Below are 26,497 nucleotides of genomic sequence, written 5' to 3'. Positions count from 1 at the left end.
GTGCAGCGCAGATGTCACCTAATGACAAAATATCCTGGGCTTGAATCTCACCCTGGTCTATTCTGCAGTATGTAGTGTTTGCACAACATATTACCATGTTCCTCTGCCTTCTTTGTTTCCATGAAATTATCATGCTGCATTCTAGGTTTCCAGTACTTGATGTAATGCACTGGCTTATAATGAAGTCAACATACACTCTACTGAAGAAAATGCACAAAAGGTTGCTCCTGAGCTCTGGTATGGCGCTTTTCCACTACACAGTTCCAGCACGGCTCGGCTCGGCTCGGCTCGGCTCGGCTCAGCTCGACTCGTTTTTTTTTGCGGTCCCACTAGGGATTGTACCTGGTACCACGTTGAGTAGGTACTTTTTTTTAATGGAAAAGGTTGTTCCTGGAACCGTGTCGAGTCGAGCCGAGTACTGCTAGAACTGTATAATGGAAAAGTGCCATTAGCTTTATATTACCAGACTTATCTTCAGTGTGTGTTTTTGCTCTGACATGGACAGGATGTTATCAGAGATAGTTTGATCGAACAAATCAGGGCTGTTAAAGTCTATTAAACTGTCAAGGATGTGCCCTCAAATATTTATTGCTATTCTCTCACTTAAAATGCCAAGACAGGAAGACAGGAAATGAACCAGACTGTTCCATAAGCAGGGAGGGTTTGCTTGGTATTCCACAACAGTTTTCTCACCTCACCTATCAAGATGTAGCTTTTTAAAATTTCAAAATATGATTTTTTTTTAACCCTAATGTACAAAGGAAGAAATGTGGATTTAAAAATCATATTACACCTGTACTCTCCATACAAAATCAAGTGAAGCAGTTGCCAAATGTAGTCATCCAGTGTATATCTATTAGGAAATATCCTTTTCTGCTCTATCTGACACACACACACACACACACACACACACATACACACACACAGGTAAGCCGTGTCTTCCTCTGTACTGCATCTCATATTGTATATGAGGATGTCCCTCCTCAAATAAAATGCAATCTTCTTGCCTGCTGATACAGTGAGTAACATATTGAATTTGGCCCAGTTAGCTTGGCACTCCTTGGCTCAGAGCCAGCAAGCTGGATGTAGGCAGACAATGCAGAACTCACATTTATCATCAGCTTTACAGAAGGGAGAAACAATCATTAAGTAATTGATGAAATCATCAATTGATGGTCTATCTGGTTACCTGCTGGTGACATCTAATCTGTAAAAATCCTTTTTTTTTCTTTTTCTTTTTTTTTTTGCATATGTGCCATCTGAAATTAGCTTACAACGTCAAAATTAGTGTATAACTCCTGTTGTGTTGATTGTAATCTGATGAATCCTCCCCTCACTGGACTATGTTTTTTTTTCTTCTTTATTAGAGTAAAAAACATGTTAACTGTTCATGAATAACTGTCAAATTGTGTACTTAACTATACATCAAGATTAAATTAATTTGAGAAAGAAATGTTGTCATGCAGTTGCTGAGTTATGGTTGGAAGTGGAAATGGTTAAAAATAAACAAAAGTTTGGAGAAGCAGTGAGTCATGACATAATCAACTGCTTCTCTTGATTTGTTGATTGTTCCAGCCACCAGCTGCAGGGTTGTACTGATCCTCAGAGGGCTTTTGTTTTTGTTTTTTTAAACAAAAATCATGGAGGGAAACTTAAATATCCTCAAAATGTGAAGATAAAATTAGTCATCTATAATATTTATTATTTTCAAGGTAATCAATTGAAGAAATAGCTTGATATGTTACAATCTGACTTGTCCAGTGACATTTGCAAGGTAGTCATTTTTGAAAGACTTTCTGTCTCAAAATACAATGAAAAAGATATGGCTGAGAAGGTTATAAAGATTAGTTTCTGTTAAGTTCTGCATAGCGTACACAATGTGTATTGAAACATAAATGAAACCATGTTTCCTTGCTGTGTAGTTTCATTCCTGCCGGTCTGAAACCCTCCCTACTTGTACTGTAAAACTAGTGTTATGATGATCTGTGTAAATGTGTATCTCCACAGCTGATGCTTATGAATGCCATTAAGTTCCCAGTAGCCTTTTCAAGTGGCCGTGCATTCACTGAAGCTATTTTACAAATCACTCTGAAGATACATTGTTTTCTAAAATCCTCATGCATGTCAAACACCTGTACACATTATGTTTGCTTTTAAAGGTACAGTGTGTAGAATTGAATGGCATCTTGTGGAACAGACAGGGAATATAATATTCATAAGTATGTTTTCATTAGTGTATAATCACCTGAAAATAAGAATCATTGTGTTTTCATTACTTTAAAATTAGCCCTTTAAATGTACAGTGGGAGCGTGTCATCCTCTTCCTATACATCATTAGCAAAAGCATGCATATCCACACCACCACATACATCTGCACATACAATGTACAGGTGTACATAGAACTCAAAGATATCTTGACTCAGCAGAGCAGGATTAATGTTGTTAATGACTTTAATGATGCAGGGCCCTAGAACTGATAAACCTTATTAGAATGCAGTTGTTATTGATGTTGTTGATTATACCTGTGATTTTCCTGCTAAGATGGGTCAAAATGTCACTGAAGTGAAAAATAACAACACTGTTGCCTTGTCGTTGCTCATAAAGGAGTGGGAGTGAATTCTTTTGGCTGCCTAAAAATAGAGAACAAACATAACTTTAGTATGTGTGACCATATTTGAGTTTGTCCTTAACCCCAAAATTAGACTCAAAGGCAAAGTTTAATATGTTTTGTTTGGGTGTCGTTTTTGTAAGATGGGCAAATGGTAGATTTCAGAAATTCAGTGAGAAAGTGCAGAATTTTCTTTTCACAATGGTATCAAAAAGATAATGCTTTCAAAAGTGTTTAAGAGTCATAGGAAACTAGAGCATTAATGACGGGGTTTCATAAGAACATTTCCTCTGGTTGATACTAGACTTACAAGTTATGACAAAAAAAAGATAATTATGCTTGTAGGAAAAGATTTGACAGCCACAGGAAATGGCAGAATTAATGACAGGATATCAGTTTTAATCCAGTTTTAGAAATCTGTTGAAACACACTCGACTTGCAAGTTATTTTTAACACAGCAGTAATGAAATATTTAAATGACAGGAGCACACAAAGTCCATACAATATTATAACCACCCCTGAGTTCTCAGTTTGGTTTGTCTAATAGCTTAAAACATATCTCAAATGACTTAACACATTTCAGTCAAGTATCTTGAGGATGGTGCCTTCATCTGGTCCTTCATTAAGGTCTTTTCATTTCGGTTCAGAACTCAGACCTGTGAGGTGTAGGAGCTAAATTTGTCTTTCCTGAATTCTTTGGTCAAGCATGTGTCATGTAGTCATGGTAACATCTTTAGTTTTTCTGCAAAACATTACCACGTTACAGTACAACACTTAAACACAAATTTAACCTAATTTTATGTTGTGTAAAATATCTGATTGTATTGTTTTGCTATAAAAGATTGCCAAATTCTGTTTCATTTATTTTTAATGTTACATAAATCATCGTGTTACAAATCTCTAAAATTCCCTCTCCAAAAATGTGTCTGTCATGTTTGTGCTGATGATTGTTTGATCATTAAAGCTAAGATTAGACTGTTAATCAAAGGAATAAATTACCTGTAATAAATTGTAATTAAGATTTTTCACAACTTTTAGACATTTTCTAGAACAAACAATGAATAGATTGAAAAAGGAACATGATATAAACAGTAGAAGTAATAGTTGCAGTCTTACATGCAAATCAGAAAAATCTGTATTTAGACAAGGTGTTAAAGTGCAGGAAGTACAACTTCCTGATATTATGTAAAGAGCTCGGAACATTTTTTCTTCAACACTTGGTCTACATGTGCCAGTCTAATGTTGAATTTTGATAAATAACTATTTGAACAGCAAAACAAAGTTTGCCAAGTGCCTCACAGTCAAGTAAATCAAATTACTCCACTCACATTTTATTGAATTATTTAAGGTATTGTTGAGTGAGGGGGAAACAGTGGGGGCTTTCAGTCCTTTTGGCTATGTCTGTGTTTCACAGTGAGCTCACTTGCATTTTAATGAGGTCCTATTTAGCACATCACACGACCAATGAGCATCCTGGCTATGTGGCTCTGGTCTGTGGTCTGTGATGGCCAGGGAGATGATTCTGCTTGGTTCTCAGCCCAGCACTTTCTTTCTCAGCCTTGTGCTTTCTCCATCACATGCTTCTTTCTTTTGGTCTTGCTCCCCAGTTCCAAAAGCAAGTAAATATTAGTTTTATTGTCCTCTAACTGAGAGTTACAAAAAACACCTGAGTTCTCCCACTACCCCAGTCCAGCAGTGTTGTAATTTGTGATCACACATTTACAAGACTAGATAACTCTTTATCAATCTGATAATATATCAATGAAATACATCAGACTTATTGTGGAAAAAAGGGCAACACAGTTTCCACAATGTGCATATGTTGCATGATCAACCAAGCAAAACACAGTAGTTGTAGTTTCTCAGTTCAAGGTGACACAATTTTCACCAGCATTTCATGCAGCAATAATGTCAGCATTATGTTTTATTGTCATGTTGTGATTTTAGCATAAATTACACTTTTTTCCCACTCCCTCCCTCCCTCCTTCCCTCTTGTCTCTGTTTTCAGGATTATCCATGAGGATGGATACTCAGAGGATGAGTGCAAACAGTACAGAGCAGTTGTCTACAGCAACACAATCCAGTCCATCATGGCCATCATCAAAGCCATGGGCAATCTCAAGATTGAATATGAGGAACCTGCTAGAGCGGTAGGTCTCCAATACTGCAGAATAAAGAAATGAATGAAATGACATTGGGAATACAAAACAGTTGCAGTGACTCAAAAAATCAAAAGACATGCCAGCTAGAGTACATTTTCAACTATGCAAAATAATTCCTCCTTTGATGTCTAATGTATAAATAAACATATTACACCTTTAAATACAGATGTGGCCATAATGTTTAAAACTAACCTATTGTTTAATAAAAGAACGCTTTTAAAGGCAGTGACAAACCCTCAAGGAACCGGTTTAAATATAGTGTAATATAGCTGCTGCACTCTGTTCACTAATATAATTTCTATTAATCACCACCTCAGCCTCCACTCCACCTCTATCTTAAACACCCATATCTAGCCCCAGGGATTTGAGGCAGCAGAAATTATGCAGCTCAAGAATTTCTGTCAAGTGAAGTGTGACAGTTTGTATGAGGAAATCAGCTCTGGGTAGCAGATGCTTAAGATGGACTCCTGCAGAGCCATGTATGTTCTGTCCCTGTGTGTGTTGTTAAAAGAAACACTAAAGACCTGTCTTTCAACAGGGCAGCGCTTCAGGAGATGATCAAATCACAGAAATAAAATTACTCATGAGAAATAACATTCCTTTTTTTTTTATTGAGCCGTCCTCTCACAAATGTGATTCACATATTCAATTCTCAAATATCATTTGATATTTCTAAGTACTTATCTTAAATTATAGAGGATGAAGCAGTCGGCTAACTCCCTCAATGTACATTTAAATTGATTATGTTTGACTTGATGAAAAAGCAGAGAAAAGAATACTGTACTGTGGTTCACTAGACTCAAATTCAGAATAAGTACTAAAGCAGCAGTGTGTCAGGTACAATTATTTGAATTGATATGGTAGGTAACATGCTACTGAAATATGTATTCTGATGCCAGTCTCTACACATTGAGGACAATGACATTTATTTTTGGTAACTAGGGCTGTGTGATATGACAATATATATCATGTGACGATAAAAAAAGTCTATCTTTTCATATTATTCACTATTGTATTGTAATATTATGTATTACACTTAATATTTAATATTATTCATCATTTGAAATCTACCCATCATGTGCACAGATTACATTCATAAATAACTCTTCTTGGCTTTTTACTCACAAAGCTTTTAAGGCACTTACAGTAATATAAAGTGTAGTTGTCGGTTTGGTTATCATCAATTCAAGTACTTCACCTTGTTCACTGTGCCTCCTCTACTGCGTTGTCTGTGCAGCACACACACAGAGGGCTCAGCACCACCCACAGTGAACCACAGCGCCACTCACACAAGCTGAAATGAAACAAATGCGAACAAGTTAGATAAATAATATAAATAAACATAGTCTGGTCTGGTTAATGTCAGGACTGGCTTTGGTTAAGGTAGCTTGCTCTGCATTATGGCTTCTGCAGGACAGATTGCACTGTTTCATGAATGTTGTTTATTTGGGTTACACCTTCCCCCACTGTAATGGCCTCAAGAGAGCTTTGATTATCCTGCTACATTTCACAGATTTCTATTAAATTGAAAATATTCTTCCCACAGTGAGAAGTGATACAGTCAACATTCAGCAATGTTCCAATGTCAGTGTGCAGCTGAACTTGTTCGTCTTATCTCTTGATTTATACATGAGGAACAAGCTGCCATCAATGTGGGCCAAGCATGACATGGGTTGCAAACTCTTGGTACAGTTCGTACCTCTGCTAGTGCAGTGCACTTAGCAAAATATGTCATGTTGGATTTCTACCAAAAATGTATCATTTCTCCTGTGATCCTTTTTAAACACATCAGAAAATTTTATGACTATATCATTAATGGTTTTAGATGTTGATGTGCTATAATTCTCAATATATTCAGCTGGACTGAAGGCCTGTTCCGTGAGTTGTTCATGTAGAGTAAAGGCATTAGACAGTATTTTACATTTTCTTACAGGATTGAATTACTAGCATGTGGTAAACAGTAAAAAGTAAAAAGCTGCTAACTTACTGTGACCTACAGATGAGATGGAGTGGGGGACTGGACAATGGTTAACCAAAACATAGAAGTCTTCAGTCAATAGCTAACATTAAATGGTTATGTAACCTCTTGTTCAATGTCAAACATGAAGGGTGCAACCATATAGGGCTAAGCCATGGCTAAAATAGTTAAAACAGAGAATGGAGGGGACACAAGAAGTAAATGCTTCAGATATCAACATAAGTCCATTTCTCTCCACAGTGTTTTTGTTTTTTCATGTTTTCTGTTTAATTCACTTGTCTGCCATTTGATGCATTAGTTTTTCCAGGTTTCTGCACCTTAATAGATGTCATAAATAAATAAAGTCATTACATGCCAGTTTGATGGTAGATAACTGTGTGATGGGCCACTGAGCTTCAGCTTTGGCCATGTGATTGAGGAATAGTATAACTGGCCTAATTGGACAAATGATGGATCACTCTTTGTGCCTTTGCCTTTCTCTCATGCTTTTTCAACCAATCGGATTTTACAACTGCTGACAGTAAAATATGTCAATTAGACCAGTGTGGAGTCAATAGGACTGCAGGAACTTCAAATTACATGACATGGAAAGAAAAATGCTGATTTTCTTTTCCTTGTAGAACCAGCCATTTCACAGTAGGTGTACCTCTTATCTGCAATTTCAAAGTAAAGCTGATTGAGACAGCTGCTTTTTTAAAAGCACCAATTATCACAAGCACACACTGGATATGTGCACTGACAGCAATCTACAGTTTGTATATTGGAAAGCTAGCTCACAAATTCATGTTAACTAGACAAGTTAACTTAGAATATTACCAGCCTAATGAATCTCTTCTCTGTTTGTCTGTTTTCCTTGTTACTGTTGGTGATCAAAAAGCCTCAGTCATAGTTTGCTAGGGGGGTTCATTTATGCAATAGTACAATGGACAAGAACATGCAATAAACAAAACAATGTTACAATCTGGAATATTGTACTTGCATAAATCTGTGATCATACAGATGAAATTGACTGAGGTTATTCTGAACTGTCAATATAGACTTTGTAGTAAAGAATTGCACACAGGTTGATCAGTGCTGGACCCAGCAAGAGACAAATAGATTGCTGACCATGTGGAAAGAAAACCATTAACTTGATCCTGCAGTGTCATTTTTGTTATCAGCTTTGCCTAGTAAAGAACAATAATGTGGATTAATAAATGTTTTATCTTGTCAGGACGATGCCCGTCAACTGTTTGCCCTGTCAGCAGCAGCAGAGGAGCAGGGCATCCTGCCAGAGGACCTGTCCAACGTCATCCAACGACTGTGGGCCGATGGCGGCGTCCAGAGCTGCTTCACACGGGCCCGAGAGTACCAGCTCAATGACTCTGCAGCTTAGTGAGTGGCTTAATAACATAAGCTAAGATCAAGGTTATTTTGTGGATCATTGTGTTTCAAAATGAAATGCGATTACCAGACGCACAGAAACCACAACACTCATTCATTCCACAAAGTTTCAATTTACAAAGACTCATTATATTTAACAGCATGTCTTTGGTGTTGCATGTGGTGCAGGGAGGAAAATATATGGTGTAATGTGTTTAGAGATTTGAACATTTTTGCTACTCAACATCTGTGGCAGCTCTGTGTGGATAGGAAGTGTCACTTAAAGCACAATACATACATAGACACTGGCATCAGTCCATCATAAACAGTAGTACGCCACAATATTATGAACAGCAGGTTTTCCTGCTTGTTACACGTCTCCCCTATTGTGGATAGAAAAACATTCCAACCAGTGTGAGTGTAAAAGGTGAATTTATTGCACTCTTACCTCAAGAGTTTAACACAAAAATCCTACAAAGCTTAAAGTTTTAGAATATGTATCAAGCAACATATGTGGGATTGTATTGATTTACCACACTATATCACCATCTGAATAGTAATTTGCAGTAAATCTCAATGTATTATAGTTGTAGAGGGCTCTTGTCCCTTATCACGTATTTAGACAAGAGGTTAATCTTAAATTCCTAGATTGCTCCAAAATGATAAGTTGCCCATGCGGCCCAAATATGCAGTTTTATCAGTTACTTTACTTTTTTTTCTCTATTTCTATTTCTAGTTCTAAACCATGCTCTTCACTTTGCTTTAATGGGTTAAAAGTTTTTCAGTGCTGTTTTTTGGTCTCTGGTTTTGTTTTTCTCATATTATATCAATATGTCATCATTCTACATGTCATAGCAGTAGCCTTAGAGAAGACCTCCACAGAGAGTAGCTACAGTTGTTAATAGAGAAAATATTATTGTTTTCTTTAACCAGCAGTTTTCACTTTTACGACCGGTCGCGTCACTAATCTGTAGCAACACAGCCAACTTCAGCCTCTCTCCCCAGGTCTTAATTACCTCAGTGACCCTCATCTCTGAGTGCTCCATTTTTTTGGCCACATTGTTATAATGTAGCAGTGTAATGACAGGGAGAGCATAAGGTAATTGTTAGAGGCTGCTGGTAAGTGGTGAGAGGTGGTTATCACTCTGATCCTCAGGGACGCACTGCTGCTATGAAATGGAAATCCAGAGAAAGCAGCAAGCCTCGACCTCATTGGCCTCCAGCAGGGATTACTTCACCCATTTCTGTTTAAAACTCATAAGGCCTTTGATAATACTACCTTCAGACAGACACCTCCAGAATGTGCTATAAACTGTCAGGGGAGTGTTAAGTGTTTCACAAATGATTGCTGTGCAGTCAAGAGAGTTTTCAGTTTCCAGTTGGAGAGATATTGTTCTCTGTTTGTGTTGGCCAATATTATCATAACTTCTAAATCTTTGCTCCACGTTTCTTGTTTAAGCCTGTGTCCCTGTTTTATTTGTTCATCTATCTCATAAAATCAGTGTAAGGGCTGCCCAATTTTTAGCAGTCCAAACAAATGTAATGCATTTCATGTAAATCTCTTTTGTAAATATACACTGCTCAAATGTTACATCACAGTACAGAAGCTAAAGATGCTCTTACTTCGGTTTCATGGGACAGTGTTGCCACAGGTTTAATTTTTTGTCCACTTGTTGGGTAGACTTATTTTGCATGCATAATACATGCATATCTATAAATAAAAAATAATGTTTTAAATTAAATAATTAAATAACTAATTTATACCCAAATCCTACCAACCTGGCTCCAGATCAGCACATACACACGCCAACATGCAACACACACACACACACACACACACACACACACACACACACACACACACACACACACACACAGACCCAATGTGTTGTAAATCTGTGCCCAGCTCCTGCCTCTTGATCCCAACCCAGTATAACTAAATCTCATCAGGCGGGATCCCTGAAGCTTCAAAAAGGTTGAGAACCACTGAACTACACCACAGAGCTATATATTTTATTTATAATGTACTGTATGTAATTACACAAGGCCATTGTAGGACTCAGGTGAAACACCTGTTTGGGAAAAACTGCTTTTAATGCTGGCACAATAACAGTTCTGGTATTGCTTTGTAGATTTTGCAATACATTTGGTAATGATAATAATGAGGTTGGATTGGAGGCATATTTAGACGTCTGGTATTGGGCTGGTTTTGATTGACCATTGTGCTGGTTTTGTCACACAGACCTGACAAACATGACCTGCAAACACGCTGGGAGAGTGGACAATGTACAATGTTTCATGGAGACTTTGTAGAGTGCTGAGAGAGTTGGTTACTATAATAGAGGACTAAATAAGTCTGCCACTGTAGTCCACGTTTGAGTACCTGCTGAGAGCAAGAGAAAGGAAGGAGAAGATAAAGAGAGATGGCACACATTAGCAGAGACCGCTCTTCTCTGACACATTGGTTTGATAGACGTGGGGATATGTGTTGCACACTCAAAAATAATGGATCCATTTGTCATTATTTGAGCAAACAAGGCTAACCTTTTCACATGTCTGTGTTTATAAAAATGAAATGGTCTCTTCATTTTTTGCTATATTTGCCAGTATAAGTAGTTGTTTTCACCAGTGGACTAAAATAAATGGAATTATGCTGTGATAGGGTGGTTTAAACATAGCTTGTAAAAATCTTGAAAAGGCTATTATTTGGCCATTGATAAGTCTCTGTCACAATATGTAATATACCTTGTACCCATAATGACATTTGAGAATTTCACAAATTTGATCATTATATTGCCCATTAGTAATCACCTTCTTTACACAAATAATGTTTTTTTTATTGTTTCCTTTAACTTTGTCTTTTTAAGAATTATGAGCAGGAAATATATTGAGCAATTTACAGTTGTCATTACTCTGTTGTAGACAAACTAATATGGTGACAGTTGCAAAACATGCAATATTTTTTGCATATATGTATTTTGACATATATACCAATGTACCCGCAATGAGCTGAAATATCGGCCTGACCTATTTATCGGTCAGGCTTTGGTATGTAGTAACTTTTCTGATTACAGCGTAGGCCGACCAAAATTCAGTTAATCTTCCAGGCTTATGAACCCAGTGGCCAAATTAAGCAGCGTTATCTGATGTATGGACTAAAAAATCAGCCGAAAGCTCTCTGTTGGGGGGGCGGGCGGTGGGGGGGGGGGGTGGTTATCATTAAACTGTCAGACACGTGGGATGAAGTAGTGGTGCAAAGGCTCTAATATCTACACCTGGGCTGCGGCTCGTATGGGATTACACCAGCACCAACACTGTGTTATACAACAGTCTTTTTATGCAGTTGAATACTGCAGAAAAAGTGGACAGAAAATACCTTTGGCCTCTAGCCTTTTGTGTCTCCCATGGTAACGTTATACTTGTAAAAGTTGATTGTGGTCTATTTAATGCTTTTATCAGGCTTTAGGCATGCTGGATTGAAAAGACAGATTGCTTTATTTGGCCATGTTTGCACGCATGCTTGCAAACACACACACACAAAAACATTTCTGAATAGATTGAAAACAATCCAAAAATGTGGAGACAATATTGACAAAGGAAGCAAAATCTCATAAATTAAAATAAATGAATTAGATCAAAACTATCCAGATACCTCTTGTCTCACTAAGACAAAATTATGAGGAATCTGGCATTCATATTTCCAACTGAGTTGGGGGCAGGGCCTTGGCTAAATGTCTCTGTGGGTCTTTTTTTTTCTCTTCGGTGGTTAAATGAAGGTTATTGTCTGGAAAAAACCTAAAAGCTCAGTGTCCTGTTGCAGGGTAGAGTTGATTTATTCAGAAAATACTACAGCAACTAGACCTGTCCTTTACCATGCCTTATCTATTTCTGCTGATCTTATGTCTCAAAATGTGTTTTAGGGGAATGTTTGGCTTTAATTTGTTGGATTTCCTGAAGATTTTATTCAGTTTTTATCAATTTTAGTGGCTCTATTTATAGCTGAGATGTGGATGCAGCATCTAATGCACATTTTTGATATCTCTGTATTCAATAGCATGATTAGTTGTGTCTCAGTGAAGCTAGTGATTGAGCTTTTTACTTATCTCTTAAAGCATTCAAAATGTCAGAAGATATAAAGTTTGAGAAAATGCTTGTGTAAAAGTGGGACGGTTTACATTTTAGCTAAGAGGAATATGGGTGGCTGCACATATTTCACACTCTGACGTGAACTCTTATGGAATCAGCAAAGGTAAAGAAGCAGCCTTGTTTTGTTCTGTGCCTGCGCATCAGCTCCTCATGTTAATGTGAACGTAAATTTGAACCCGCCTGTGTTGAGACGACACCGTGCTGCCAGCGCTGTTAGAGTTCCAGCATGAGGCACTTCTGTTTTTCTCGTGTGTGTGTGAGGGAACAGATGAGAGGTTTAACCTGAAAGAACCTCTCCTCAGGCCCACACCTTTAACATAACACCTTAAGATTCTCTCTCGTGCTGCAAGGTTAGAGAACAACACCCTTTAATTTGATCTATATTTAATCTGTTGTTTTACTCCCCTCAGCTACCTAAATGACTTGGAGAGGATAGCCAAGCCAGACTACATCCCCACACAGCAAGACGTGCTGCGAACTCGAGTCAAGACCACGGGCATTGTGGAAACACATTTCACCTTCAAAGACCTGCATTTCAAGTAAGACTCTCCTTTTTATCATTCTTAAAACTGCTGGCTATATCTTTTAACAATTGAGACTATTGTTCAGACTATCATCTAGTAGTTCAGTTGATCAGAGAGGATGAGATGACATCAGGATCTGTCAGACTCAGCTCAGCAGGTGACAGCAGTTATTTGATTAGGCTTCCTCATTTCACCTGAGATTCATCAACTCAATGGTTGCCTGGAATATTTTGCACTCTAAGATTTACACAAAAAATTGCATCTGAGAGTAATACCAATCATTTAAAAAGCAGTTAAGAATATTTTGATCTCCCAAGGCTACTCAAACAGCGAGCTCCACTTTATTTGAGGATAATAACACATTAAATTCTAAGTGAAAGAAATCAAAAATACATATCTTGTCAGAAAATAAGCTGTTGCAGGGTATTTCACTGTGTTTTAACCATAATTATTGTCTTTTGAGTATTGAACCTAAGCAACCAAGGAAAATTCATCTATGAGTCAGATTTTACTTACTAAAACAGTTTGGCAGCGCTGTATTTCGGTGCTTCCCCTTCTCGGAAAGCCAAAAGTCAAAGTTCACAGAAAGGAAAACATTTGTTTCCAGATTTGTGGAGCTGTTGTGAAATTGCGGAGTCGTTTCAGCAATGGAGCTTAGGATGTACCCCAAACACTCTCCCCACACAATCTGTTTGTTTTTTTTATTTAGTTTAGTTTTTAAAGGGAACCCCATACTTACTACTACTCACACATAGTAAAAGAAGGAGGGGAAATACCTTGAGTAAACTGCAAACCATAAATATGTGTACGCCCTCACAAACAAAAATACATATGTGTGGGATTTTAAATACCTGGATTGTTATCTGAACAGAATTTCACATATGAGTAATGAGAATTATTGGGAAAGTGATCATTTAAAAAATGTTGGTCACTGTTTCATGTGTACTGGTGATGGCATGGCAATTCCTCAGATAATGAAGATTGTGATCACCACAATCACACACACACACACAGCCCTTACATATCTGATGGAGACATTAGTCACCACTACAGCTTTGGAAACAACAGAGAAAATTGTAAAATACCAAAGAACAAAGAATGCTTTTAGTCAGGCTTCACTTTAACTACTTACTTCATGGAGGTAGTGGAAATGTAACTGTGTGTAATATTAAATCTCATATTTATGTCTTAATGTGTTTTATTTCTTTGTAGAAGACATAAACCAAATCCAACTGGCGCATGTTTACCTAGAGCAGTCTACTCAGTGCTGTACTGCTGTGATATATTTAGCTTATGTAAGCAGAGCTGGAGATGAGCGCACTAGTGAGTTAAACAGTCTAAAGTATGTCACTGTTCTAATGAGCTGTGCTTACTCAGCCTAAAGCTGAGTGACCGTGAGAGTCAAAGTTCTGCTGTAATGAAAAAAAGTGTGTCACTCTGAGATGCTACAAATCGTTACACTTGGTGTTTTCCACATCTACCTTTAAGCTGCCAGCTGAAAAACTGATGGCACCTTCCAGACGAGCATCCTCTCTCGTGTCTAGGGCTCCTCCACCTTCATGAATAAGTCATAGGATCTTGGTAAAAAACCTGCAACTGCCACTTTACAGCCCGTCTTAAGGCTGCCTGTTACCACAGCAACTGCACTGTATGAAAATGCCAACAAATGACAAGACAATGACAAGACCAGTACAGTGAACACCCTGATCTGAAGAGAGGAGAAGAGAACAGAGGAGAACAGAGGAGAAGAGAGAAGAAGAGAGGAGAGGAGATGCAGAGACGTTTTCACAGGCTAGAGAGCGAGAGAGAGAGCGAGAGAGAGAGCGAGAGAGAGAGCGAGAGAGAGAGCGAGAGAGAGAGCGAGAGAGAGAGCGAGCGAGCGAGAGAGAGAGAGAGAGAGAGAGAGAGAGAGAGAGAGAGAGAGAGAGAGAGAGAGAGAGAGAGAGAGAGAGAGAGAGAGAGAGAGAGAGAGAGAGAGAGAGAGAGAGAGAGAGAGAGAGAGAGAGAGAGAGAGAGAGAGAGAGAGAGAGAGAGAGAGAACACATCTCCAGAGGGAGACCATGAAGCTACTTCATTGTTCTGTCAGTTTGAAAAACTCCTGTGTTCAAGTCTATCCACTCCCTGTCTCTCTCTCACAAAAACAGCATGTTTACACTGTGTGTTGCAGGATGTTTGATGTTGGCGGCCAGCGGTCAGAAAGGAAGAAGTGGATCCACTGTTTTGAGGGAGTCACAGCCATCATCTTCTGTGTAGCCATGAGCGCTTATGACCTGGTCCTGGCTGAGGATGAGGAGATGGTGAGTTGACCACATTTGGGTACATTTATACTCCTTAGATTTAAATCAGAGTAAAGCCCATTCCCAGGATGGTTTAGATGGGGAGGGAGGTCGGGGCTTCTGTGAATTCAATTCCTTCAGGTGCCCTAGTTGTGCTCTCTAATAATCCCTTTGTCTCAACATTTGTGTCTGTCCCACCCAGAACCGGATGCATGAGAGTATGAAGTTGTTTGACTCCATCTGCAACAATAAGTGGTTCACAGAGACATCCATCATCCTGTTCCTCAACAAGAAGGATCTCTTTGAGGAGAAGATCGCCCACAGCCCTCTGACCATCTGCTTCCCTGAGTACACTGGTATAGATTGATAAAAAATTTCAATTTATAGAAAAAAAATGTATTCAGATTATATATTTATACATATATATATATATATATATATATATATTTATTTATTTATTTTTCAAGTTTGTATTACTCTTATTAACATGGTAGTGGACACTTGTTTCCAGTTAAGTTGTACTGCTGTGTTCCTGTGACAGAATCATAAAACAAGGCAAAATCATGCAGATAAATCAGACATCATGAATAAAATTACACTTGTTTCAAGTAACTGCTGGCATTAGATTTGGAGAAGAAACTAGTGAAGCTGAGTCACTCTCAACTCTCCCTTGTTGTTCAGGCCCTAACAAGTACGAGGAAGCCCAGGCTTACATCCAGACCAAATTTGAGGACCTGAACAAGAAGAAGGACACCAAGGAAATCTACACTCACTTCACCTGCGCCACCGACACCAAGAACGTGCAGTTTGTGTTTGATGCCGTCACTGACGTCATCATCAAGAACAACCTGAAGGACTGTGGCCTCTTCTAAAATACAAATGAGAAGGAGTCAAGGTGAGAAGCATGACTCAGCTCTCTTAACAAATCACAAAATGAAGTCTGACTTGAGATGCCTGATTTTTGGATGTTTTGTCTCTTGTATTTTACTAGATTACTTGAACAGCTCCGATGACCATATAGATGGGGGAATATACACACATCATGAATGACTGCACTGGCCAACCACAATTTCTGCTTTGATCTGCTTTTTATAAAGACACCTAAGAGACTGAAAACCTGACGAGCCTCGCAGAATTGCAATGATTGCTGATCCAGTTGCTCGTATTGTTAACTCTCTTTGGGCTATGACCACAAAAATCAACATTTATTATTGTATTTTTGTTCTTTTTTTTTTTTCCTTCTTCTTTTTTTTCAATTACTATAGGAGGCAAAGGAAAACTTTTTTATATAAATGCATTCATTTTACTTTTAGAAACTGATGTGCAAATTATGAAACTTTTAATCATATGAAGCTTATTTTTTAAGAGATGAAGCACAGGCATGGACATAAAATACAATTGATAAAGGAAAGTGCTTTTTTTTAAAATAATGTTTACATAAGTTCATCATTCATAGCCAAACCGTATATTGTTCTGCATAACTCATCATGGCAAATATTAGCTCTGTAATCTGCACAAAGTACCTAACATTCCTACAAAATGAAAACAAAAATATTTAAAAAGTTTAAAAAAAAAAGAAAAAAAAATGGCTTCACATGCAGGCAGAAATTATGGCAAAATTCTAACTGATATTTAAAGTTTGTGTGTACCTAACATTCTTTCACTTTTTTATAGTACCATTTCCATGTCTGTTGCTGTATGTTTTGTGCCTTGACTTCTGTTTACAATCAATTCCTAGATATGCTTTTCAGTACTGTTGACCTACTGTGCGCCTATATTTTTTTTCTTCCATTTTTCTGCCTAGCACCTATGAATATATAGTGATTATTAATGAGAGACGAAAATCTAATTCAGAAAAAAAAGTTAGTGTTTTTGGTAAATATTAAAATGCTTTAAAGTCCTATATGATTTAATTTAAATAAAAGTAGAGATCACCTGACTCTTGCACATCGTTTTTCCTCTCCATTTTGTTGTGTGTATATGTTATTGTATTGCAACACTGTTTCTACTGACTGCTTCACACACTGTTTATCTGCTCTGGAGGATTTGATTGCAAACATAAATATACTGAAAGCACTTGAGGTTTGGAATAATCTACCAATTTTCACTGCTGTTCTTAAAATGAGTGAGTTTTACACCATTAAAGTAAGCGAGAACGAGATTACTGCAATGCATCTTTTCGCCATGACGACCAGAGTGTGTTCAGGGTTTTACTGGAGCAGACGATTTCAGTCAACACATCTTCAATCAGAGAGGAAGGACATTAACTGCTGTGGTGTAAGGCTGCGATAATAAAAAAAAAAGACAATATTCTTGGATGTCAATTGCTCATGTGTTAGAATGACTATTTTAGTAAGTAAGCATTATTGCGTTATTCTACCTCTCATATTCTCCTGAGGTGATTCAACCTAGTCAACACTCACAAGTACTGTAATTCAGGTCAAAAGGTCACATCCTCCTGACACTGCTCAGAAACTGGATTTTTCTACATTTGTGGTCTTTTGTGAGAATTTGTTAGCTATGTTTGTTATCTTGTCTGTTAGTTATTAAACACATTTCTAATGTAAAGAAATAGTTTAGAATTGTAAAAAAAATGCCTTATAATAATTCAGCTTCATGCTTGCAGGACACATCAGTCAACATCACCATTACGCCCTCTTCAGGGACTGACTTTTAAATGAACTGATGGTGCCATCTAGTGGGCATTGAAGTGCATAACATCTACAGTAAATGTCACAACATTCTACGCACCATGCAACAACACATTCAGACTTTCTTGGTCATTTTCATTTATCTCAGTGTTGTAATAGTAATAGTTTATTTTTGGTATTAGACAACTCTGTAAATATGCCGGATTATAGCAAAACACATTCCTCCCATACGTGATGTGTCTTTGGGGAATTATATCCAGGTATGTTTAATACTTGAAATGGCACCTATGATTACCTGTAAATAATTTAAAACACTGTGACAAAGACATCACTCTACACTGGAAAGAAGTAAAGACACTAACTCATTTAGCTTTTTCAAAACCGTTTATTATGCTGCTGCCATGTCTGCAGTTGTCCATCTCTGAGCTGAAGTTTGTTAAACGAAGAATTGTTGTCAGTATATTTGAAGGACACAGCTCAGTGGTGTTAACACCTCTCCACACTAACACAAATACACACTGAAACCATCTGAAAAGAAGACATGACAAGGAAAAGTATTACAGACCGCAATTTTCAAATGACCTGATCAATTGTCAATAACAATCCATCTGAGAGCAGAAGTAGACATTAAGATTCACTCCCAAATTTAACATAATTAGAAAATATGCACATTTCCTCATTCAGCAGAGTTATGCTTCATCCTGTCTCAGTTCTGGAACCAGGAGTGTATAAAGTAGGTGAGAAGCAGCTGTCAGTGGTGTAATCCATATCACTCCGATAAGAAGGCTAATTAATGATGCTTGTATTACCTTAATGTCTCCTCATGCACCGTCCCTCCTCTACACTCAGCCTGCCAATCATCTCCAGATGCTCTGCAGAAACAGATTAAGAAGTGAAAGAGAACTACATGGAGCTAAAACCACATGATGACAAGCATTTTAGATGTACTGTAAGTAACATTCATGAATATCATGTGAAATATTACAAAAAGGGTGTCATTGAGGATTGGGTCTGAGATTAGTTTGAGGTGAATTATTACAGGAGATTGAAGGTGCAGGATCAGGGTAGTGGTTCATTCACATCCTCATTCACATGTATGATTGTAGCATGATGCTGTTACTACGCCTATATCTACATTGAATAAGCTGACACTATAAAAGTTTATAATTACCAATTATTATCTAGGACCACCCTAACCCTAACCCTTATATTTGACAGGAGCTCTAAATGTGATATTGTTAAAATGTTATACCAATATAAATATGATACTACTATTATATGCCAATTGATATATAAAAAAGCAATCAATCAATACTTTGCATGTTTACTGATTTGGCCAAAAAACGTAAGAAAAGATGTCAGTGACAGAGGTGTTACTATGACAACAAAGCAAGAAGTTCTGTGTGTAAAAAATAAAATTATAAGGATTTTTGGGTGTGCCATTTTTGATGCTACAGTTCAATCTTACCTCCTGATAGGTAGCAGTGATGTCAGAGCAATAACAGCTCTGACATAACACAAATGTTAGGTTTATGTTTGGTTGCTCAGAAAGTATGCACATTCTCGAGGTCGATCATTGAGGATATCATCAATATCTTTTCAGCCAATTCAATATAACTTGCCAATTATATACTCCGACTGAATTCTGTGATTTAGTGTGAACTGTGTTACTGATATGCCCATTGTCATCAAATACAAAACCATGCATGTCTATTGCTCATTGATTTGATTTAATCCAGTTTTTCAACCCTTCTGCAGTACTTTCTCTAGGGGGCACTGTAGTTCTACGCCTGGAAGACTCCACCAGTCCCACTTTGATCCAGCCTCTCACACAGAGGCTGTAACTAAAACATAACAGTTTTTGTGTACCCAACAGTGAAAGAAGATTATCTTGCTGGCAAAGTGTTCAAATAGTTTCCTCCATATTCACAGGTTTGAAATATGTACTGAAGCCATAGAGTGTGACTACAAAAAACACCACCATTATTCTCCCTCAAAGCCAGACATTACAAATTAGAGACTTGGTAAATGACAATGACATACACATTTAAAATGTGGTGCTTCAAAACTGACCTATAACCTATATGAACCTATCTGGACCAGTAAGGCTGTATACAGCTGAAGAGGAGAGCAGAGTGCAATGATGTAGAAGTGGGTTTTGTGCCTCAGCCTTGGTTACCTGAGTGCTCATCCTTATAATGAGCATCAGCCTTGCAATATTTATCACTGTAATGCTAAGATAAAACTGATAACTAAACATCAGCATGGCTATAAAATCATCTTTTATAAAGATGGGGAATAAACAGTTTATCAGTGACCTTAAGGCACATGGGTTGTATTCAAGTTGCAAGCTTGTACAATAATTAAATCCATTAGGCAATGGGAGAGGCAGAGATGCTCAGAACAAAAGGTTAGCCTGCACTGAAAACTGATATAATCATATTTCCATTAGCAGTCCTGTGTAATTACTTAATGCATAGTCAAGTGTGTATGGGCTGGTGGATTTTTAGAAGTGGAGGGCTTTAGGTGGAACCAGCCTTAATGGTGTCTTTTGTATTTTTTCTAGAAACATTATGTTGGCATGTAGAATCTGCAGATTACACTCTATCATTTCTGTTTTCATCTACGCTTTATATATTGAGGCTTGGTGTAGTAAAATACCTGCAAGTATGTGAGCATTAGACAGAAATCAATCAATTTAATCAACAGATCAACATAATCTTACTAATGTCAAAGGTTCTATCAGCCATTTTCTTCACCTTATAGAAATGATGGGGTCTGGGTCACCTTGGTTAACAGGTTAGGGCATGCCTACCTTTATGCTAAAACCATGTTGTGGAGACAAATCTGTACGTAAACAGCAGCCCATCACATCTGGATTATTCCACAACAAACAATGCATTCCTCTCAAGCCATCAGATTAGCATAAACATTTATTCACTGAATAATATGAATGGAGGGTCGAGTGCTAAACAACCGTCAAGGCTACAGGCTCAATGCCCAATTAGGGTGCAGATCATTACATTTACATTTAGGCATGCTGCTTACATTCTTATTCAGTGATTTACAATGAGCCACCAGTAGAAGACAACATGACTTTTAGAGACAATAGAGTTTTAAACATTCATGTAAAAGAGTGAAAAGAGAGTGAATTAGAAACAAACTTTGCCTGCTTTTTCTAGATTTAATTACAAAAATATGTCATAATACATTTGAAACAAAGAGTTGATTGACTGAAAATGTATTAAAATTACACAAAAAACACTGATTCCAGTTTCTCAATTGTCTTCTAAAAAATGAATATACTTTTTAAATGTTTTTTGGACAAAATAAGCTATTTGAAGATGCTGGACTTTGGGATAATTGTAGACTACATTTGTTTGGACATATATGAGACACACTGTAAACCAAACTCAATGAGTAATGATGATGATCCTTACAGCTGTAGCCAGAACAATACAATAAATTAAATAATGAGCAAAGACACATAATTACACATATTTAAACTGCATAATGCAAAACAAACTCAAATCCTTGCACCCAGTTCAACAAAATACAAAAAGTGAAATGGATCTGAGGCTGACTCCAAGTAACTACATGAAGTGTGTTTACAGTAATGGTCCTAATGGTCTCCTGCACTCTAAAGTTAAAAGTGAGGAAAAGACACATTCTGATTAACGTTTTCAATCTCATGGTCAATATGTGTTTCCAGCTTTTATAGAGATAAAATTACAAAAAAAGAGCCACTTAGTTATGCTTGTGGGATCTAAAGGTCTAAATGATAAGGGAGTCCTCTTTGCATTTCTTACACTTCTGTGGAGCCGCATGCAGACTGTGAGCTTCCTGCGCTGTGATTGGCTGATTCAGATGCGCGCGGCTGTGTCTGGCTGGAGCCGTGAAAAAGAGGCGAACAGGGTTGAGATCTCACTCAGCACATCTGCCTCTGGACAGGCAGCTGGAGCCAGGATCTGGTGACACTGTGGCCCGCAACACCTCTGGTGGAATCGGGACATTGACCTTATTTATGGGACCGAGTATCTCCTTTAGACAGAGCCTGTGGCATTAGAAGTGAGTGGTGTCTACTGGCGCTGCATACTTTTTAAAAGCTGCTGTGATTTCTCACAGGGGGTGTCTCTGTCTGTGTGGTCTAGTTTAAAAAGTGGTTCATGTTTATTCTTGCAGAAGTTGAGCTTAACAGATGAGAAGAAAAGAAATGGTAAGTGTGTTTTCTCTCCATAAACTTTATATTGATCAAAACTGCGCTCATTCTATTTTGCGCACATGGAACGCTATTTGAAAATGAAGAGTAAACGCTGAATTGTCTTTAGTCAGAATAGAAGACCAGGTTTGGTAGTCTTCCAACATATGGAGACAGCATCTGCCAATGTAGCAGACGGCTGAATAGTCAGTGATGCTCAGATGCATCCATAGTGTTTGATGGAGTACATAATGACAGTTAAATGAAGCATGTGAAGACTTTTTAACCACATGCACTGATAGCCTACTGATTCAGAACACATCAGTATAATTGCAGTTTCTGTTCATTCTGTGATGGACAATTTTTTTTTCATTTCTGTCTCTGTTGGCACATGACTATATGACTTGTATACTTTCTCAAGTTCTTGCAACATCTAGCAGAGTTATGATAAGAACAAAATGGGGGCAGAAGGTCTTGAACAGGGTCAAATGCTTGAAAACTCAAAGAGGAAGGGTCACACTGGTTCAGAGGTTATTGTACTGACACTGGTGGAGGAAAGAAGTGTGCTGTTATGTTGGCTTGTGTTGTAAGTGACCTCCGTAGCCAGAAATGAACCTGCATCCTGTGCTTTCTTTTTCGTCTGCTGGTTGTGCTTACATATCTCACCTCTCCGTTAGCTGAGTTTCTCATTTTTTATGGCAGTGTCACACTAAGCTGGAGGTCTTTTGCACAGTCTGGGAGTTAATGTTGTTCCCAACTGAAAAGATTTCAATAAGATTGAGCAAACTAATCTTTGTGGGCAAGTTGAGGTCAGAATAGACAATACTTGTTTATATAATTTGGGACTTTTTCTTTTTTGTTTGCTTCACTTCCATTTCAAAACCTTTCACACATACTGTCACATGATCTCTCATACTGTGTTTGAGTTTGAGAGGGGGCCGCTGTCGCTCACTGGCTGATTCTGACCAATCACAACTGTGAGTCAGAGAGGAAACAGGAATATTATATGCCTTCGTGTGCCACTGGTGAATTTCATAGGAAGGCATGCTGCACCCTTAAAGCGGCAGGAACCCTGTAGCTAAATCAAGATCCATGAGACCCCAGTTTCTCCTTGATATAGTGCAGCTGTTTTTACTTTGCCCCTGCCCTTCTTTAGATAAATTGTTGAAGTTAGAAATGAGCACGGAGCTTTCTATAATAACATCTGTCTAGCTTTTCAGTTGAATCACTTCTGAGTCAGTGAAAATAGGGCGTTCACTTATTGTGTTGGTGTGGTTGAGTTAATCAACTGACAGATACATCTGCTTTGTGTTAAAATGTGTCTATTGAACAGTTGAATTTGAACATGGTCCGCCCAGCCTTCATGAATACAATATGAAAAAGGCGCTCTTTCAAATGTCGAAATTTGACAATATGACATTGAAGTGAGCGAGCCTGAACATGCCCATGAAGCTGTTCTTGTTATTATTAGAGCACTGTGCAACAGTTGGTTATAAAGGCATTCAGTCCTTCCAGTCATCTGCCTTTGATGAATGTATGTACTTATGTTACTGTTTTCATTTACTGCCAACATTTGTTTGACTCTTTTTCTTTTGTTTCCTCAGCTTTGTCTACGTGACTCAGGTGACTGCCTACGGGAGCAGATGCAGTATATGATGAGGTCACTGCAAGACCTGAAAAATCTGCGGAAAACCTGCTCTGCAGCTAGATGCCCCCTTGCTCCCATCAGCACCCAACTCCCAGCCTTAGTGCGCCACTCTGCAGTGGCACGTGCTTGTCAGCAGCGAGCATTGCGGCGAGAACAGCGAACGCGTCTGCGGATGTCTGATGCCAGCACGGCCAGTACCTATGACTCTGCCTGCTGCCTGGCAAGTCCTCTGGAAGAGGAGGAAGATGATGATCGTTTGGGCCTGAGCCTCAGGCTGGGATCTCCCAGCAGTCAGAAGAGTTTGGAGTTTGATTCAGGCTACTCAGAGTCATCATGGCAGGATGATGGAGTGGTGCTCAGGAGGACGAGGAATGTGCGTGTGTCATCTTCAGCCTGCCTCCGCACAAACAGGGCACCAAGCGGACGTATTCGACCCAAATCCACCTCTGACGCTTGTCTAGAGAGATGGACATCTTTTGAGGTCAGCGACCCAGAGGACTGGACAAACTCTTTATTGACCAGAGGACGCAACCGCCAACCTCTGGTTCTGGGTGACAATAGCTTTGCTGATCTCATACAGAACTGGATGGACTTGCCAGATTGCCCTGAGCCCATTGAGCTGAAGCCTAATTCAAGACACAGGTCGGGAAGAGGCTTCTTTGTCAACATGAGAAAAAGACTAACTGGATTTTCTAAGAGTGTAGGGGACAGAGTGAGGATGAGATCCACAGAGTCTGCTCATGTTAATAGAGCTGCCAATGCTTCAAAACGTCTGTCCTGTCCCGTTGTGGCATCACAGACTAAAGTCCCCTTTTTCCACCAGTCCCACTCAGGCATTAATGAACTGGACACAGACTTCTACCACTTTGCAGCCCTCATGAAATCAGGCAGCCGGCAGCCGATTATCTGCAAAGATATGATTAGTTACATCTGACATACCAGTTCTCAGTTAAAGCCATGTACAGACCGGACAATCCTCAGACTCACTTTATTTTTATATGACTGTTCACTTTTTATATGCTGTGATGTAGACATTGGAAATAAAGTCATTGTCATAATTTAAAATGGATATATTCTTATTTATATTATTCATGTGCTGCATGTGACACAGGATATATGGTCATCATTTTGAATTTCAAGAAAACATCTGAAGCCATTTTTTTAACGAAGCTTCCGCCAAAGTAATCTGAGTTTCATTACTGCTTATTACAGCCAGACAGTAACTTCTTATTACAGAGTTAGCTAAAAGAGGCATTTACTTGTGTCTTCAGTATAGCAAATGAGAGTGTGTTCATTTGTTTTTATTAGAAATGTGATATTCTGGGCATGCATGATTGAGTTCATGGATGCATAGTTCATGTGTAAGTGGTATATAATAAAAAATATACATTGAATGATAATAATAATTTTGTTTATAGAGCACATTTTGGGGAATAAGCATAAAGTGTTACAGAACAAAGTGCTTTCCAAGGTGAGGGAATTCAAAACATAATCAACATTAGGCACAATTACAAGAGGTAAATGATGAGACAGATATACATACATTTGTAGGCACTGCAAAGGCTCAATAACCTATTTTGTTCTGGACTGTGCAATAACTAGAGGACCCAGACTGGCAGACCTGAGGAGCCTGTTCGGACAGTATGGTGTGAGGAGCTCCGTTATATACTTTGGCACTAGATAATTCCGAGCCTTGTATGTGATCAAAAGCACTTCAAATTTGATCCTAAAAGAGCAAATGCAGTTATTCCAGGACTAATAAGGGCATTTGAGTCCATTTTGGAACACATTTGTTACATACCAAGGGACTCAGTGTTATAAAAAAAATTCTGTTGTTACTTAACAAATAGTTGAGTCCTTTGGAGAGGCATTAAACAGGATGACCAAGCTATTTACAAGCCAGAAACAGAGGCTGTATCAACACACAGAGCTCTGTGCGCCTGATGAGGTAATTCCCCATGAGTCTGTGCAGTGAAAGGTGAAGAGAGGCAAAGCAGCTGGTTGCAGATGGAGCAGAAGTTTACTCTCCCATTTGCTATATGAAGCATAACGTATCACTAACAGACCCCTGCATCATTTAACTCAGTCTGTACTCCTATTTTTGGTCTAGCCTCACAGGTGGTGCCAAACCATGCACACACATTGGTTAATGGTACCATTAGTTCTAAGGGGAAGTTTAAAAAAACAATGATACGAAGGAGTGACATATGCACCAAGATAAGCTAATGATCACTTCACCTCTGCCTTACCGTAATCTCTTTGTTAATCAATTCATAGGAAAAATAGCACCAGGCATTATAAAGATAAAGTGTTTTCTCTAAAGGGATTTCCCATGCTCCCTACTGCAGCCAGCCTCACCAATCATGCCTCATATTGAGGGCATGTGGGGTTACAGAAGAGAGATGGTACTTTCTGGGTGCCGTTTGTCTTAGCCTGTTTATCTAGGTCTCCTGATGGAATGTCACTGCGGCACACTGCTGAGCAGCATAATGAACTCTTATCAGGGCAAAGCTACAACATTCACATTACACTGAACATTTTTTAAAGTGTGTGACAACCATGGAAAAATAAGAAATCTTTGTAAAGAAAACTTAGCAGTGTTTTTCTGAGCATTCTCTGGCTGCACTACTGATTTTCCTTTTTAGCGTACACTGATTCCCAGTGGTCTACAGCTGGATAAGGGCATCAATATATCAACTTCCCCACCTGACTGAGAATCATTCAGGGGATGAGAGGAGAAGAAAAGGGAAGCAACGGATTAAACCCACAGCTCATCTCAACAGCACATACTCTCCCCCACTTGGGACACAATTTATCTGTGTTAGAAGAGATTATTTTATATATTCAGCATCAGCCGTAAATCTAAATAAAAATGAACAATAAATAAATAACAACCCAAGACCAAACAATATACAGAAGTAAAAGAAAAAAGTTGTATTTACAA

General features: G+C 38.4%; 2 protein-coding genes across 2 annotated transcripts in view; both read left to right on the top strand.

Annotated features, from left to right (window-relative positions):
- The window catches only part of LOC128355748 (guanine nucleotide-binding protein G(i) subunit alpha-2), a 59,779-nt gene extending 42,784 nt beyond the window's left edge, over nucleotides 1-16,995 (top strand). The window contains exons 3-9 of the mRNA XM_053316087.1: nucleotides 4,617-4,758; nucleotides 7,962-8,122; nucleotides 12,667-12,795; nucleotides 14,948-15,077; nucleotides 15,259-15,412; nucleotides 15,738-15,951; nucleotides 16,048-16,995. Of these exons, the coding sequence (XP_053172062.1) occupies nucleotides 4,617-4,758; nucleotides 7,962-8,122; nucleotides 12,667-12,795; nucleotides 14,948-15,077; nucleotides 15,259-15,412; nucleotides 15,738-15,928 (907 nt within the window). The 3' untranslated portion in view covers nucleotides 15,929-15,951; nucleotides 16,048-16,995. The remainder of the gene's footprint in view (nucleotides 1-4,616; nucleotides 4,759-7,961; nucleotides 8,123-12,666; nucleotides 12,796-14,947; nucleotides 15,078-15,258; nucleotides 15,413-15,737; nucleotides 15,952-16,047) is intronic.
- Nucleotides 16,996-21,664: 4,669 nt separating this feature from the next.
- Nucleotides 21,665-24,641, top strand: LOC128355820 (PAK4-inhibitor inka2-like). The gene is made up of 2 exons (XM_053316183.1): nucleotides 21,665-21,923; nucleotides 23,510-24,641. The coding sequence occupies exons 1-2, from the start codon at nucleotides 21,906-21,908 to the stop codon at nucleotides 24,485-24,487; spliced, it is 996 nt and encodes a 331-aa protein (XP_053172158.1). The 5' UTR covers nucleotides 21,665-21,905; the 3' UTR covers nucleotides 24,488-24,641.
- Nucleotides 24,642-26,497: the final 1,856 nt, after the last annotated feature.

This window comes from Scomber japonicus, chromosome 3 (genome assembly GCF_027409825.1).
Source record: "Scomber japonicus isolate fScoJap1 chromosome 3, fScoJap1.pri, whole genome shotgun sequence".
In the NCBI taxonomy this organism is placed as follows: domain Eukaryota; kingdom Metazoa; phylum Chordata; class Actinopteri; order Scombriformes; family Scombridae; genus Scomber; species Scomber japonicus.
This window is presented reverse-complemented; position numbering and strand designations above follow the sequence as displayed.